Here is a 13,784-nt window from a genome sequence, read left to right as displayed (position 1 = left end):
ATCATTTTAGCTGTTGGTGAGAACAATTTTGTTTGTTATTTTCTTTTGTTTTGTTTTATTAGGCTTACTGAGATCTAATATTTTGAAAATTAGTAATACAAAACCAAAAATAGGAAGCAGATCATTTTCATTGTAAATAGTTCTTTTTCTTTTGTAAGAACCCCAAACAATAATTTAGAATGTACCCCTACCCAGGCAAAAGAGAAAATCATTTATTAATAGAATTTTAACATTTCTTAAAAATGACAAAAAAATTCAAAAGAGATGCTAACCCAGTATCAATTTTAAAATAACCATCCCAAATAAAAGTGGCTGTATCTAACATTTAATATTTGGTGATAGTTTTTTTTTTCTTTTTTTTTTTTAAAGCGAAGTTACTTGCATAATAGAGAGTTGTGATTTTTATCTCTAGGGTTAAATGCTTGGTGATATAACTGACTTACTGTGAGGCCCTTACAAAACATACTTTATCTTTATTCCACCATGATCTGGACTAAATAAATTCAATTTTCAGGGGGGAAAATAGTTGCTAATGACAAAATCCTTCAAATCACCAGAAAGTAAAGGGAAAGACTAAAGTAGTCATAACTTAATACTGAATAGAATTTTAATTTTATGACTAGGATAATAGCTGCTTTTGGTGCAAAATAAGAGAATTCTAGATTTTATTGAAATTACTCCTCCTTGACCACACACACTTTTTTAGGGTTTTGTTTTTAGAGAAGGTATTTCTTTGTTCTGTATGATTGTTATTCTTATTGAAAGGTTTCTATCTCTTATAATTCTACTCCTATCCCAAAGTGAAAATGAAAAAAAAAAAAAACAAAAAAAATCCAGACTGCTACTGTCAAAAAGAGCCTTAGAGATAATTATCATAGCATCCACCATCACAACAGCCACCAATATTTGTAAGTGTTTACTACATGTTAAGGACTAAACTAAATCACTTTACAGATATCATCTCAGTTAATGCACCCCAAATATGGGGTCCATCCCTGCTGTCACCATGTTAAACAGGACACTGAAAACCAGCAAAATTAAATTAAGAGACTTGTTTGAGTTCACACAAATAGTTAGTTGTATAAGCAGAAGTTGGATCTGGTCTCTTCTTAGACAGTACAAGTATTCTACTGTGTTACAGTGACTTAAGAGAAAAGGATAAGAAGAGCAAAAATCATGGTCCTTTTAAGGACATTCATTTTTTATAATTCAGTGGGATGTGAGCATTCTATTCTCCATTTAATATTTAGTTCATTTGAGAAATGTTTTACTCTCCCCTTCTTGGGTGGATTTTCTCATTTTGGTCAGTTTTGCAACTGGGTTAAAAGAAAAAAGAATTCACTTATTCATGTGAGGGGAAGTTATAGTATCTGCCTAACATTCTAGCTGAAAATAATACTGGCTTTATCTAAAATATGTCAGAGTGACCAGTTAAAAAGACCCCAGTGCAGTTAATTCACTGTTTGTTTTGTCTATAAGTAATCCCCCAAAAACGTTTGGCAAATTTTATTACTGAATTGATCTAACCCATGTCTATTTCTGTGTGGGAGCTATGTGGTATACTCAAAGGCACTAGATAAAGAATTCCTAGGTTCTTCTACTAATGGGTTCTGTAGAATTGATTTAGAGCTTCTGACTAAAGAATGGTCCTACTTTCTCTAGGAGGATTGCCCTTTGCAGATTTTAGAAATGAGTATCAGATGACCCTCCTCGTCATAGACCATGAATTTAGATTTAAAGCTCTTCCTCCTAGTGTCCTTAAAAAGAAAACTGAGACAAACAATGCTGGAAATTTGTTATTCTCATTGTTGGCATTGACATTGGTATGGTGACATTAATGTACAGTAGATCCTCAAATGACACAAGTGTCCTAGGCATATCTTTTCTTAATCCTGAGTAATTGGAAAGTTGAAAATAATAATGAATTTAAAAACACACATTTTTCTAGTTACAATTTCTAAAGATAAATGCTATGGACTGATTTGTGTTCTTTCCCATCCCCTGCCAAACTCATATGTTTAAGCCCTAGCTCCAGTGTGACTGCATTGGAGAGAAGACATGTAGAAGGTAATTCGGATTATGACATCATAAGAGTAGGTCCAATAGGTTTGGTGGCCTTATAAGAAGAGAGCAATCTCTGTCATTGCACATTCTCAGAAGGAAGACCATGTGAGGATACAGGGACAAGGCAGCCATCTGCAAGCCAGGCAGAGCTCTCACCAGACACCAACCATGTTGGTAGCCTGATCTTGGACTTCCAGCCTCTGGAACTGTAAGAACATAGGTTTGTTATGGCAGCCCAACCTAAGACAGCAAACTATTAGCAAATCTTGAAAGTATGTCAGAAAAACAAAATTTTTTTTAAAAGAGAGAAAAAAAGTTTTCTACTCACTCTCAACCTTGCCACCACATGACAAAATTGATAGAAATTAAACAAGCAACTTAAAGGACTTTAAGGAGGGCCAATGGTTGTTAGTAATAACCTTAGCAACCTACACATTTTTCATTGGTCTATCCTCAAAAACAGTAAATTTACAAAGCCATTTACTAAGCTGAAAATATTGACGACGTTGGCTGAAATGACCCACACTGATGAGTGCTCTCACATACGCAGTCAAAGATAGTTTGTTAAATATTTTTCTGAGCTCCAAGTAAGAACTGAAGCCCACTAGTACTTGATTTGAACTAATCTTAAACTTCATAGAATTGTGATCTGTATTTTTCCATATATGTTAACCTAATCCTTTATGCTACAAATATATGGCCAGAGACTGAATTGGCTTTCCTTCTTCTTACTAATGGATTCCCCCAACTCTGAGTTTAAGCTGAGCATATTTAGAGACTGTATTTCCAAACTTTTCCTTTTCCAGCTAAAGAGGCCAATATGACAGGAACTGAAGTGATATGTCTAACTTCCAGATCTTGTTATAAGAAATCCACTTGCCCTTCACCCTCTTTTCCCCCTCCCTGAGAACTGTTAAGGGTAAGGGTAAGCTGACTTCACCTATGTATGGGAAGGTACTTATGCTCAGGGACAACAGAGTAACAACAGCGAAGGAACCCGAGTCCTGGTGTGTCTTTTTGGAGTAGTCACTCACCCACTCTGGACCACCTGTCTAGAACTAAAGTCCCTGCACTCCTAAAGCTTTCATTATAGTGAAGAGGGGGGAAGGAGAGTCAACAGACAATAATAAAGTAAACACAGTTAAACAAAACAATTAGGACATATTAGCTATATAAAATAAGGCTCTAGAGCTAGATCATGTTTAAATCTTGGTTTGCAACTATCCACTGTAGTAACTAGCCTCCAAGGATGACAACAACCATCCATGCCCCAGCCAATGAACCATACATCCTGGTATTCATATTCTTGTATAGGTCCCTCCCTCTTGACTCTGGGAAGACCCCATGACTTGATTTTGACCAATAGAAAGAGGCAGAAATGATGTTGTGCATTCTCCCAAGCTAGGCCGTAAGAAGACTTTCAGCCTCCATCTGGGTCTTATAGAATGTTCACTCAGAAGGAAGCCAGCTACCCTATTAGAAGTTCAGGCACATGAGACTGTCAGGCTGAGGAAGCCATGTGGAGAGACTATATAGAAAGAGACGCCCAGCCAGGCCCTAGTTCTTCTAGCCATCCTTGCTGAGGCACTGAGTATGTGAATAAAGAAGTCACCTTTGATGTTCAGCCTAAGCAAGCCTTCAGATGACTCCAGCTCCAGATTCCTTCCACCTACAACAACAGGAGACACCTGAAGTAAAAACCAACCATCAGAATCTGGTCAACCCACAGAAATAAGAGAAATAACTGAAGTCACGAATTTGGGTTATTACACAATAATAGACAACTGGAATAGCAACTTTCTGAATGAAACACTTTTCTTAATCTCTCTGTAAGTCAATTTTATATGTAAGGTTCCTAACTCCCAAAGTTTCTATTAGAATTAAATGGGTTAATCTGGAAAATACTTTTAATGGTGTCTGATTTGTGGTAAACTTTGGCTTCTGTTATTTATTACTAATAAGTAAAATGGGATGATAGGACAAAAATATTCCTAAAAGGATGCTCAGGGAAGTTCTTGTTTGGAAGGTGACATTTGAAATCAGACCTGAAAACTAAGAAGCCCACCATGCAGAAAGCCAAAGAGAAGCACCCAAAGAGAAAGAACAGGGACAAAGGTCCTGACATAAGCAATGATACAGTGTCATTGAGGAACACACCCATGGCTTGTGTGGTTGAAAATGGTAAGCAAAGTAGAGTCATGCCAGCCATGATAAAGAATTTGGACTTTATATCAAACACAATGGGAAGCTTTAAGGAATTTGAAGTAGGAGAATGACTTGGACAATTTCTTTGGAAACGGATTTTAGAAGGGCAGGAATGGAAACAAAAGGTCCTCTAGGAGACTTTTATAGTCATCTGAGCAAAGGATTTTGATGGCTGGAACCAGAGTTTTAGCAGAGGAGTTGGAAAAAAAAAAATGTAAAAAAGGAGATTGAATGAGTGGCCCTTGGCCACCCATCAGGCCCTCATGGTAGAGATGAGATTTTAACAAGGCTATTCTGGAACTTACATTACTAAAACACCTTTAGATGAGGTTCTAGGCATTATGCCCAGGGATAGCTTAAATTTACCTCATTTTATGTAATTCAGGATTCAGTTGTTACAGGGGATAACAGAATATAAGTTTTCTCACATATTTTATCGTTATTCAAATAGGAAGAACAATTCAAAGCACTCTGGCTTTGTGCAAGAAGCATTAGAAGGCAAATCAGGACATAGGTTCAAGTGGCAAGTTGGTCACAAATGACTAATGTGAACCTGCACAGAAATCTTGGCTAGTTAGGCCTCCCTTGGTCCTCCGCCCTTCCAATTCTGACCATCTATTACTTGAGGGTTCTATTTTTTTTTTTTTAAGTATATCATCTGGAAATATTTCATGTTCCTGAGATCAGGAGTCACAGTCTCAGGACTTTGTTGCCGGTCCTGCGATCTAAACTCCATGACTCTTCACTCCGCCAGCCGAAAAGCACCTGCCACAAGGTTATGATCAGGAGATAATCACCAGAAATAGGCTTCAATTCTAGTGCACGTCTTCTCCTAACCTGACAGGAAGGAGGTTGACAGCAAGTTGGCCCATCTCTGTTTTATAGCCACCAATAAACATGTCTAACATATATGTGTTTTACAGGTATCTTTCGTGTAATCCACAAGATTTATTCTTTTTAGGAGAATTTGGGAGAATTTTCTCTCAGGCTTCACATTAAGATACAGACAAGTCATCTTCAAGCAAGCTTTTCTAAAACTTCCTTGTTAAAGGGGCAAGTCTCTGGCACAGATCTCTATTAAGATGTTCACTTTATATATTAGCTCTTTCCTTAATAGTGACAACAGAAAGGAAAGATGCTACATAAAATAGAAGAATGGAGGCAGAGTTCCTCACCAGTACCCAACTAGAGAGTTGTTCAGGTTTTCCTCCCTTTTTTCCCGATATCGAGTAGGTCTGATACAATTACTCTAGGATTGGGAGGACATGAAATTGAATTGAATTTGGAAAGTTGTATCTCTCACTATCTTCCAGAGTTTCCTTCAGCCAACTTGTTTCTTAAGGTAAACTCTGTCCTTCAAGCACATGGGCTTGGCTGCTTTCAAAGTCACATTATGGAGCATGTAGATACAAGGTTGCTTCTTGGATATAAAAGCCACGATGCGTTTGGACTTTCTTTGGACTTTACTGTTGTTGGTTTTGTTTGGTTTTGTTTGGTTTTGTTTGCCAGCTTTAAATCTTAGTGTTGTGGGTTTGGAGCTACAATTCATTGAATAAAATGTGGAAAGGGCAGAGGGGTTAGGTGAACACGAAGAGGACTTCTGATTGTTGATCATAATTGATTCCAGGCCTAGATAACACAACACCCGTATCGCTATATTGACCTCCTTAAATAGTCACCAATCTCACTCACTAGTGTTCTACTCACTTTAACTGCTAAAATATGATAGACCAACACCATTACAATTTGAAACACATAAGGAGAGACAGTACTCACTTTATAAATTAAGTTAAAAATGTAACTTAAAAGAGGGGAGGCAGCTGGGTGGCTTAGTCGGTTAAGGATCCAGCTCTTCATTTCCACTCAGGTCATGATCTCAGGGCCATGAGATGGAGCCCCGTGTCAGGCTCTGCGCTGGGTGTGGAGCCTACTTAAGATTCCCTCTACCTTCTGCCCCTCCCTGCCCTTGCTCTTAAAAAAAAAAAAAAAAAAAAAAGAACCAGATTTAAATAAGCTTATGAGCAGGAGATGGAAAACATTCAATCAGTCGCAGCTAAGGATACAGTGACAATTTTGTTAAATGGAGAAAGAGGCACTGATTTGCACAGAAAGCCCAGACATTTTTTAAGTGGTGGTTGCCATCAAGTAAAGAGAATAACACCTCAGGAGGTATTCATTAGAAGAGAAAGGGAAAAAAAAAACCAGAATTGGTAGTTTCTCCAATTTGCCAGCCTGTGTGCTTTCCGGCCAAAAAATGGAGAGTATGAGAAAAGAATTAAATTTTTAATTGGAAGACATAATTCCCCCTTTTCCACCCCAGGAAAGAGAATGTGATGGCATATAAAGTCAGAAAGAAGCCTGTAACATTTTCCTTCTCATAAAAAAGGAAGCAAATTATTTCATCCAAGCACAACTGAATCAGATTTGAACTTCCTGAAAATTTATCATTTGATAGACCAGGATTTAAGTTCAAGGACACATTCCACACCTAATCTTTATTTTACAACCTTTGGAGATAGATTTTCCTTAGCCCTGAAATCTTTCAAAGATAGTCTTTCTTGCAAAACAAATCGTTAGAAGTGTACAGCAAATTGGCCAGATGTCTCTGGGGCATAAACTCTCTCTTAAAAGTAAAGCAAGAACTTTTAGTAACTACCTCCTGTTTTCAAACCACAAGCTTTCTAGTTGGCGTTTTGAAACAGTAATGTTCTAAGTATTTCTCTTTTATCGAAAGAGTTAATACAGCTTCTCAAAAGTGCTTCTCTTCTCACAGAATATAGTTTATATTTGGGGAGAATTTGGCACAGCTTAAGTTACAGCTTAACTGGTTTTCTTAGTAAAATCCAATAAGGCATTTCTCCCACCCATTTGCCCCTTAGTGTTTATTAGCAGGGAGAGACACAAAATGTCAAGAGGAAAGAAAAAAAAGTATTATTTATATTAATGTACTTTCTTCCAGACTTCACATCCAAATACCTAAATAACAGCCTTCTTCACATCTTCACATCCCAAACTGGTAACCATCCCCTAGAGAGTGTTCACAGACACCCCAAAGATCATTATTAACCCAGTTGCCCTTCCCACTCTAAATGTATCACTGCAGGATAAGTGGACTTAATTCTTGCTTATCTAAAAAACAATAATAATTGCTAGGCACATAAACCAATTTGTGGCATGAAGCTAGTTTTGCTCTCTTCCAGAAATTGCTCGTCTTACATTTCAGACCTTGAAAAAATCGCAGAAATCTGTTCAGCAGTACTTATTTCTATGATGGTTGCTGTCCCTCTAAGAGCCTGAGCAGCCTACCAACTGAGGTGCCGCAGACAACCAGACCCTCCAAAAAAGAGTACTCAGAGAAACAAAATCTATACAGCTTAATAGCTTGGTATGTGGTAAGGCCATAGTTCTTTTTCTTAACTATGATCCCACTCCGGAGCCTAAATAAATACATAAATAAATTGTGACTAGTTTGCAGATATCTCAGTAGCTGCAAACATATATTTCACAAAGTGTGACCAATGTCTACTTTCACAATAGTTCTTTTAGCCTAAAAATAACTTCCATGTCTTCCTAAGAGCAAGAAAAGGGAGGGAAAATCGAAGAAACTAGTTTGGGAATGAGTGGGGAAATGTTTAACAGGCCTGCTGGGTGTTCTCTTAATGCTGTCTTGGATCTCAGATTAAATTATTATACTTTTTCTGTGTTGTAGTACTGGGTCCGTTGTGCATGAGGACAAAGGCAACTTCAACTTGATATTTCTGTCATCCCTGCTGTGGGAAGAGTCCTGTTGCTGGTTTATAACATCAATCACTCTCACAATAAATCTTGGTGGTGGATATGGTCATTTAAATCTCCACCTGCACAAACAACAGAAAATAAGAGAGCTCATAAATCTCTACACTGGTGATTAACAAATTTTGGATCCTGGGCAAAGATATTATGGGGAGGGGTTCTCACTAATTCATTAATAAAGACTGATTTGCTGACAATCTGTTTAGTTTACAGCATGGGGGAAAGCAAACAAGACCCTGCTAACAAAACAAAACGTTAGAGGTTAGTGAATTCCCAGCTGAGCCAGGATTAGAGATATGATATCTTAATGTAGGAGGGGGGTACAGACCGCCAGCCAGAAGTTCCGAAGGTGCTCTTACACTTTGCTCCAGCCCTCATCTTTGGTGCCTAATTGCAAGGAAAGAAAACCTGGAGAAGAATCAGTAAGATTCATGCGTTCCATCTCTCCAATTTTATTTCACGGATTTTGTGCAAGCTCTTGGTTTCTGGCTCCCTTTGCTTTTCTACTTAACTCTCCAGATTTTCTTATGCTCCAGGAAAAAGTGGGTCCAGGCTGGAGTTAGAGATAGGAAAGAAAAAAACAAAACAAAACAAAACAAACAACAACAATAACAAAAACCTTTCCTGAACGGATAACAATGCTCCGTGTTCTGCAATATCAACTTCGTATGGGGAACCCGGGTAGCAAAGAGGTCCTAAGGAGGAGGCCCAGGCATTGGGGGAGGGAGAAAACAAATCCCAGGCAAGATAATATCTGAGAGCAGCTAAGATTCTTAAGACATTCTTAAATGCATTTCCAGAAAGAAATTTAGGGGAAAGTTTTAATTTTGTCACGACAAGATTACCAATTAACAAAATGCTTTCCATACACTTGCGTGACTCTCTCTCACCGCGACCCCACTCCCACTAAATTGTGTGTGTGGCTGTGGGTGTGCGAGCCTCAAGGATGTTTGTGTACACACAGACAGTTCCTTAATAGCTTTAAAGGGACCAGGTGCAGATGGATATTTGGGTCCTTTCCCTGCATCATCCTAAAGATTCAGTGAAGCGCTTGTTTTGTTAACTTACCCCAGTTCAGACGATAAGATACCTTGGTAAAGCCACAGTCTCAGGCAGGAGGGAGTTGATGGCTGTCTGGATTTTAATTGGTGCTTTAACTGCGGGAAAGTGAGGACAGGGAGATGCTTGTGAAATTTGTGTTTGGAAGGCCCAGGAAGAGCAAAAGGATCTGGTCATTTTCCTGATATCCTCACTAACCACCAGCTATGACCTCTTAAGAGGGAGAGTGGGCCTTAGGAGATGGCCCAGGAGAGGGGCTGTGGGTGGGGCGCTCTCCTCCTGGGCTGAAGTGGAAGGTGACTGGTATTTGCGTATTGCAGTTGAGAGGATTTACATTACAAGTTGGAAATCAGGGTCTCTGCCTAAGAGTTTCCCTCCGGTTGTGAAAGGGGTCTAAGAGTCCGCTGGGGCCTAATAGGCCCCTCCCCTGGGCTACAAGGATCCGCCTCTCTATTCCCCAGATAAATTCCTAGTGTCCACCAAATTCCTCAGCGCGCTCTCACACTCCTCTGCGGCCACGACTCCGGGGGTGGGGAAAGACAGCCGGGTTCCTCCCCGCAGAAGCCCTCTTCGTTCCTTCTCACAGCTCTGCGAAGGGGAAACGGGTGTGAGACTCAACCAGACCCCAACTCCAGTTCCCAACACGAAGTGGCTGCTCCACATTCCACACCCAGGGGCCCACTGGTTTGGGGCTTGCTCTCGCGCTCGGTCTCTCTCTCTCTCTCTCCCCCCTCTTTCTCCTCCTCTCCCCCAAACATGTCCACCGGCTCCCTCAGCGATGTGGAGGATCTTCAAGAGGTGGAGATGCTGGACTGCGACGGGCTGAAAATGGACTCAAGCAAAGAGTTTGTGATTTCCAACGAGAGCACCGAGGAGAGCTCCAACTGCGAGGCGGGGTCTCCCCAGAAAGGCCGCGGAGGCCTGGGCAAGAGGAGGAAGGCGCCCACCAAGAAGAGCCCCTTGAGCGGCGTCAGCCAGGAGGGGAAGCAGGTCCAGCGCAACGCGGCCAACGCGCGCGAGCGGGCCCGGATGCGGGTGCTGAGCAAGGCCTTCTCCAGGCTCAAGACCACCCTGCCCTGGGTGCCCCCGGACACCAAGCTCTCCAAGCTAGACACGCTCAGGCTGGCATCCAGCTACATCGCGCACTTGAGGCAGATCCTGGCTAACGACAAGTACGAGAACGGTTACATTCACCCAGTCAACCTGGTAAGTCCGCGGGTGCCGCTGCGGCGACCCGAATGCCCCCGCCCAGCGCGCCCGCAGCCGGGTGTGCCCAGTGAGTGTGCGCGCACCTCTGCCGCCCCCAGCCCAGCGCGCCCCTGGGGACCTTTGCAGGAGATCCCACGCGGCCCTCACTCGCTGCCCTACAAGCCGCGGGAGCAGGGATGATTTATGCAAGTGTTTGACGTGGCAGCCCAATTAAGAGTTTGCAAGTGAATTGAGCTGGCAAAGAGGAGGGATCCCCGAACCCGCGCCAGCGCCGTCAGGGCTGGTGTGGGACGGGGAGCACCCACCAGCTGCTGCGCGCCCAGAAGGCATTTTATTAATCCCTTTATTCTTCTTTGAGCTGAAGAACTTGTTTTTTTTTTCCTCTTTCTCATTTTTTGTACTTAAAAACACCCAACTCTGCTTCTTTCCCAAGCATATTTAGGACCATTAGATACAGACAAATTCGTGCCCGCATAATTGTCATGTAAGTTCCCAAATACTTAAATATTCGGCTCTTCTCTTACAGGTAGGTTAACATTTTTAATTCCCAGAAGTTCTAACAAGTATCAGCATAATCAGTAAATTCTCACAAATATTAGTGTAATAAATGATACTAGACTATAATAAATAACATTAAAATAGGTCACTCTCATCGAAGATTTAAAAACGTGATATATTTTATGTTAAAAAGTATGCCTATTCAGCCTATCTTTTAAAATTAAAAAAAAAAAGTAATGCTCGTTGAGGCGAATTTTCTTTCAAATATATTTTGCTGTATAAGAAGTGTAGGTTAATTCCTTTTTTTATTCGATTTAATTTTAAGACTTCCAGGCTCTAAAGAAAAACAAGGACCACAACTTACTAGCACCTTTGTTTATATATGATAAGAATGAGAGGTTTTCCTCTTAAAAGTCGTCTTATCGGCCAGCACTAGTGGGAGAGGTTTGAAGCTTTGAATTGTCTTCTCACTGAATTGGTTTCAGGAATTGGGGGGAGGGGATCCAAAACGACATTTTGCGCTGGTAACTATTTCTCCCTCTAATTAAAAGTTTATTCTTTTTCGGAAAAAAAAGATGAGTAAATAGCTTTTAGAAATCTGGAACTAAAATGAAAGTAATCACTTCATTTACAGTTGCTGCTGCGTTCGTCTTTGAATAAAGAAACGTAAGTGAGCTTTATTCTAAAACACCTCGGAAAGGAGAAAAGGCAACGCTCGCTTAGCCTAGTAGAAAGATGATCTTAAATAAAATATGAGTGTATATTATTTTATTAGCATTATCCCCCCCCCCCAAGAACCAACGATTAATTTAGGAAGTGTGTTCAAAAGCCCGGGTTTGTGAAGGAGGAAATGAAAGCTGGCAGTAGAAAAATAGGCGGGGAGGAAAGCAAGCGGTAGGAAACCTGGCCAGGGCCTCAGAAGATGGGCCCGAAAGCACTTCGCCTGGAACCTGGCGTCCACTTGGTACGAGGTCCTTCTCGGCTTCCCTGCTTAGGCTCACCGGGACAGCTGCCTCCAGACTGTGCCACGGTCCCAGCACCTTTGGGCTTTCCAAGGACTTGTTCTTTTCGGTTTCTCTTACAACTAGGATGAACCCTTTGCTCTGTCACCCCGAGCTATGGCTCGGCACCAACCCTTTTTCATTATTCAGCCACGGGCGCACTAGAACACCTATCAAATTGCAGCGATAAAGGGTCTCTCCAACTGCCTGCCCCCAACTCGCCTTCTCCTTTGGTCCCAGGCTCGGAACCCACCCTACTCCTCCTCCAAGGCCACTTACCTCCTCCACCCTCTTCTCTCCTGCAGACGTGGCCCTTTATGGTGGCCGGGAAACCCGAGAGTGACCTGAAAGAAGTGGTGACCGCGAGCCGCTTATGTGGAACCACAGCGTCTTGACCCTGGAGGTGCGAGTCTGGGAAAGGCGCGCTCCCAGGGGGGAGCGGGCCCCGGGAAGGTGACCCCTGCCCTCCCTGCTCTCTGTCTGTGCTTCCCCCTCGCAACGCTCCTCTCCCTGTCCGCCCCCGCCCCCGCCCCCGCCCCCACCCCCGCGAGAACACTTTACAGCGACGAGGAGATTCGTTTCCAGACCTGAGGAGATCAATTGTACTTACAAAGATTCCCATCTATTTAACTTTATTAACTTCTACCGTGAATGACTCTGCGAGCCTTGCTGGTCCAAGTGCAATATGTAATTATAAATATATAAATAGATAATAAGAGCCTATCAACGTGTATCTTTTGTACAATATGTTGTAAAATGTAGATCATAGAATAGCTGACTTTGACAGTCACATTTATAAAGTAATTCACTTAAAGATATATATATTTTTTCAAACAAGTTTTGCTACTTTCGAAAATAAATCTTTCTTTATATTGCTAAATGCCCTGACATTGGTGTGATTTTTACAAAATATAGATAGGTAGAGAGATAGATACCTTAGAAAACTGGGAGAATATGGGGAAGCCTGATAATACAAGTGATTTGTTTGAACCTCAATCCAAACTTCTAGAAATGGAAAAGATTAAACACAATTTCCACTGGGAAGGTGCAACTCATATTTTGCACTGAAACCTCAGAAAGAAACTCAGGGCTCAGGTTTGCAGGTTACTTTTAAGACAATTATAAATAATGTAACCGTGAACCCAAAAAAAGGTTGGGGGATAACGTTACTAACAGTTACACGATTCCAGGGGAAAACATACCAAAAGGAAAATCCGATTTTCAAGTATTTCGCAGTATAATTGATGACAGGAGCAGGGAGATATATTTCACTTTTTGTTAGCTTTCTAGGCGCAGACATGAACCTTCGCAACCCATAGTACCAAACTGTGAAGAAATAATGGGAGCTATGAAAAGTGTAAATTCCATAACCTTTAGGAAGTGCGACAACAGACACTATATATTTCTTCTTAGTAATTAATGAATTACTTCTAACATCGTTCATGCCTGCCTATCGGTCACAGTTAGCCATCACCTTCAGCTCCCAGCCACGACTTCCGGCGGACTGGGTTTTAATTTAAACATCTTCCATGCTCGTTGGGGGAAGATTAAGTTGAGATAAACAGAGAGGCGAGGCCGAGGAGCCTGGAACCGCGTTCACTCACTGCCCCAGAGCAGCCCACAGCGGCCGATGCGCCAGATGCCACCGGGGCTGTTTAATGTTCGGGGTTATGACCGCAGTGTTTACAAGACGTCTTCAGTTATTTATACTGTTATTCCTCGCAGAAGGCCTTGAAACTTCCGCTTCATTTGCTCTTTCTTTTCGATTTTTTTTTTCTCTTTTTCTCGGCTCAGTTTGGTACCTGGAGTAAGAGCTCCCTCGGTCCATCCTGTGCACCTACAACGAACCCCTAGTCTGCTTAGTGGGTAGAAGCCTGGCCCTGGCCTTCGGGGAAGGAGCCGGTGACACTGGTCCTGACAGGTGAACCGGGTAGGTTCTATGCCAGTGAAGGCTAC

The 13,784-nt window shown here is 41.6% G+C and overlaps 1 protein-coding gene across 1 annotated transcript; it reads left to right on the top strand.

The window, feature by feature from the left end:
- The first annotated feature begins 9,598 nt into the window (after positions 1–9,598).
- Positions 9,599–12,708, top strand: LOC116863075 (transcription factor 21). Its single transcript, XM_032850571.1, has 2 exons — positions 9,599–10,326; positions 12,134–12,708. Exons 1-2 carry the CDS (start codon positions 9,877–9,879, stop codon positions 12,221–12,223), a joined length of 540 nt encoding a protein of 179 aa, XP_032706462.1. The 5' UTR covers positions 9,599–9,876; the 3' UTR covers positions 12,224–12,708.
- The last annotated feature ends 1,076 nt before the right edge of the window (positions 12,709–13,784 follow it).

Source organism: Lontra canadensis, unplaced genomic scaffold (genome assembly GCF_010015895.1).
Source record: "Lontra canadensis isolate GAN:19392208 unplaced genomic scaffold, GSC_riverotter_1.0 scaffold505, whole genome shotgun sequence".
In the NCBI taxonomy this organism is placed as follows: Eukaryota; Metazoa; Chordata; class Mammalia; order Carnivora; family Mustelidae; genus Lontra; species Lontra canadensis.
This window is presented reverse-complemented; position numbering and strand designations above follow the sequence as displayed.